The sequence below is a fragment of the Eurypyga helias genome, unplaced genomic scaffold, assembly GCF_000690775.1.
Source record: "Eurypyga helias isolate BGI_N326 unplaced genomic scaffold, ASM69077v1 scaffold5399, whole genome shotgun sequence".
Lineage (NCBI taxonomy): Eukaryota > Metazoa > Chordata > Aves > Eurypygiformes > Eurypygidae > Eurypyga > Eurypyga helias.
Window position 1 is genome coordinate 18,536 of NW_010271297.1, and position 4,148 is coordinate 22,683.

At 39.9% G+C, this 4,148-nt stretch overlaps 1 protein-coding gene across 1 annotated transcript in view; it reads right to left on the reverse strand.

The window, feature by feature from the left end:
- LOC104514940 (tetratricopeptide repeat protein 27-like) overlaps nt 1–2,199 on the reverse strand; it is a gene marked incomplete at its 3' end in the record, with an annotated part of 19,769 nt that extends 17,570 nt beyond the window's left edge. Inside the window, exon 1 of the mRNA XM_010158755.1 lies at nt 2,053–2,199. Within this exon, the coding sequence (XP_010157057.1) occupies nt 2,053–2,199 (147 nt within the window). The remainder of the gene's footprint in view (nt 1–2,052) is intronic.
- Nucleotides 2,200–4,148: the final 1,949 nt, after the last annotated feature.

Below are 4,148 nucleotides of genomic sequence, written 5' to 3' on the forward strand. Positions count from 1 at the left end.
AGTGTGCGTTGAAGTCGCCTGCCTGTGAAAGATTCTTGTTCAATCTACACAACCAGGATAGTTATTTGAATCACATTTCAGCTTTTTAAACTAAACAAATAATGTAATTCCTAAATTATTTGAAACTCTCTTCAATACCTTTCCCCAAGGGTTATATTAAAGACAAAACTTCTTAAGCCACATTATTCTCCTAGTTCACTTTCAAATGACTGGGTAATCTTTGGGCTTTTTCTCCTTAGGTTTGTTAAATATTTATGTTGCATTAACACCGAAAATATTTTTACTTTGTAGACAATGACTTGGGACTTTAAATTATTTATTCAAAGTGGAATTCTTGCATGACATCACTGCAGTCATTTTAATCCCACTGTGGGAAACAAAGTTTACAATAATCTGACAAACCACTTGAGAATAAAGGAAAAACTGCCAAGTGGAAGTATATCATACCCCTTACACCTCTAGTGATTCAGAAAGGAACAGCCTTACCAATGTCTCTACTCTGATTTTGAGAGGGGAAAGTCATCATTCAGTACTTGTAAAGACTCATTTTTAAAATACGCATATATAGTAGAAGATAATATATTTTCAGTTTAACTTAAATGTTTTTCTGTCTGTTTCTTTTTGATTCTTTCTATAATCAAAGCAGACAGCCCTTAAAATACTCAGTGGGAAAGCAAAGAACCATAAGATTTGTCACAGAACCATTTTCTAAAATAGCCTTGCTATGCTATAGTAATCTACAATAGTTTAAGCACTGTGGCAACCAATTAATCTCAAATGCACGTTTCAAACCCTTTCACTGGAAAGCTCAGTCCAGCTAATGTAACACTACAAGGAATGTAATGAGGGAGGAATAAGGGAGAGATGATATGTCGTAGCCTTGACAATAAGCCAAGAAGCGTCAGAGCCAAAGAATTGCTGTCTTCTATTTTAACAGATCCATGTTCTTTTCCATGAAACAAATACCATACAGGAAAGCAGATATCCTTTTCTTCTAGCTGAGAAAGCCTAAACCAACATTCCTTCTTCTAGCTTCTACTCTAAAACTGCATAATTAGTGTAGAATTCTAACAACAGAATTTATTGCCCTGAGGTAGTCTTTAGGATGAGAGAAAAGCTACGTTCAAAAAAAAAGTATTTCATTACAATGCCTGCTGATGGGAAGTAATGAATCAAATCTTTATTTTGCTTTGCTTGTGCATGTGGCTTTTGCTTTACTTACTGAACTGTCTATCTCAACTCATGAGTTTTCTCACTTTTACCCTTCTGATTCTCTCGCGCATCCCACTCGGGGGGAGGGAGTGAGCGGCTGTGTGGTGCTCAGTTGCCGATTGAGGTTAAACTGTGACAGGTTGGTAACCTCAGTAAATCATCCATTATTCTGGAAGATAGATCACCTTAGCTTTGCCAAATGGCAAATTGTTGCACAGTAGTCTTTGTACTGTTCAAAATCTGAGAACCTCAGTGTATAAGGCTTCCTTATTTGATAGTTTGTTTGTTTCTCCCCTGACCCTCCATTTTTTTAATTAACTTCCCAAGTCTTTAGTCTGCCTTTTTCTACCTCTGTGTATGTCTGCACTTACCTGTTTTAAGATTATGGGGAAGGATCCCCAAGACTGAGAAAGACCTGCTGAAATGTCAGGAAGGCTAGTTCAGTGCACTATACAACAGTAAAAGCATACTAAAAGTTCACTTTACCTCTAATCATTATTGTTAGCAAGAAAAGGACATGAAGCTTCTAAACTAAAATTCTCATACTCTCTATTGTCAGAGCTATTGAATGTGAATGGGACAAATACAACAATGGAAAATTATTGTAACTCAGGATTTGAGCTGCATGTTAGGGGAATTACTATTGCAGGAAACCCTTGTTGCTAGCCAGACTAGGAGTTCATTGCAATGTTAAACCCTATAACCTGGCCTACAGGGACCAGGGGTGGAGATCAAAATGGAAATACCTGCAAGTTGTTGTAAGCCATGATTTGAGTTGCATGTTATAGGAATTACTGTAGCAGGAACCACCTGAACCATTCTTGTAAGGACAAGCCTTACAAGAAGCAGTGCAAGTGCAGCAGTGACCCAGCCTGAACTGGCTTTAGAGCCCAGTGACTCGATGCAACTCACAACCCCCTCCTGTCCTGAGTGGCCACAACGACAGATGGAGTCCAAAGTCATTGACTGAATGAACTCGGCGGACATTGTTATCATTTTACAGAAGTGGTCCCTAAACTAGAATAATGATACTCGTGTATTATATTAAAGGATGGAAAGGAAGGTGGCGGTTAATCAGGATGTACTGGATAGTGTGGAACCTGAGCATGACATAAATGGTAAAGGAATAATGGGTGGATAATATACGGGATTTGGCTGGGACAGAGTTAATTTCCTTCACAGTAGCTAGTATGGGGCTGTGGTTTGGATTTGTGCTGAAAACAGTGTTGATAACACAGGGATGTTTTCATTACTGCTGAGCAGTGTTTACACAGCGTCAAGGCCTTTCCTGCTCCTCACACCACCCCACCAATGAGTGGGATGGGGGCACACAAGAAACTGGGAGAGGACCCAGCTGGGACAGCTCACACCAAACGACCAAATGGATATTCCATACCATATGACATCACACTCAGCATATAAAGCTGGGGGAAGAAGGGAAAGGTTTGCAGTGATGGCATTTGTCTTTCCCAAGTGACCGTTACATGGGATGGAGCCCTGCTTCCCTGGAGATGGCTGAAGACCTGCCAGCCAATGGGAAGAGGTGAATTAATTCCTTGTTCTGCTTTGCTTGTGCGCACGGCTTTTGCTTTACCTACTGAACTGTCTTTAATCTCAACCCATGAGTTTTTTCCACTTTTACACTTCCAATTCTCTCCTCCATCCCACTCAGGGGTAGTGGGTGAACAGGTGTGTGGTACTCAGTCACCGGCTGGGGTTAAACCACACTACAGACAAAGATTTGGTCCTTTGGAACAGAAATCACTCTTTACTCTAGACTTAAGGGGATGGAAAAATTGGTTCTGTTATTAACTGCTTCTCTCTTCAGCTTCCTGCAAATGAGACAAGATTACAGTGGAGACTGTCTCCAGTTTCACAACCCAAACCAGCAACAGGTAACCCATGCAAAGCTGAGCTGCACACTGAAGCCAATAAAGGCAAAGAAGTGTAAGCGAGTCTTCCCTGAGAGTGCTACCTGCAGAAATACTTAGTATGAATGCCCTGGTTCATATTCCTTATGAGGATAACTTTGCTCCATTTTTAAGGGAATATTTTCCAAGTGGCTGCATTAAGAATCTCCCTTCCTTTGCATATTCATAGCAAGGGAATGTAGGACAAGACTGCAGGCTACTTCAGCAAACAATCTCTGCTCACAGGATTCAGCTTCCACGTTCAGCCTTTATCATCCCTCCTTATATTCCCCACAAGAGGGAGAAATTTGCAAAGTTCTTTGAAGCCTCTATCATGCTGGTCACTGGTATTCAAATAGCACATCGGTCAGCCTAAAGAACAACTCTTCTTTCTGACTTATTTATCCTAATGGAAGGCAAGCATCTGTGTCGGGGGGGGCGGGGGGGGAAGAGAAGAATACCCAACAGACTGAATTAACAAGGCTAAGGAATCATACTGGATTTGAGAGAGTAGTACTACATAGTACACTGATATTTTACACCTGAATTGGGAACATGGCTATCATTACCACACTTCTATTGATACTATTTCAATCTCTTCCAGTAAAAGGATCAAATAAAGCATAAAAGAGCAATAATACAAGTATAAGGAAAAAGAATTATTCAAATGCTTTCCAAAACTCATTATTTGGAGTCAACCTAGAAGTTAAAAAAGGCCAGCAGGAGTTGATATATGTATTCAAAGGATTCCTACCAGTTATCCACATCTATTATCAATTAATACATTACAGCCTTATTCCATATAGAGTTTCTCACTGTCACCAAATATATCCTACTTGTGAATAAGAAATCAGACAACAATTAAAGCAGCTTCTTCCCACAACATTCCTCCAGTTGATCTTCTGAAAATACTGAACACAGTTGTACAAGCTAATACTCAAACTGTGAAATTTAGGGCAGGATAAACATGCTCCAACTTTCTGTACCTTTTATTCTGTTACATGCTGTGCTGGTTTCAGCCAGGAA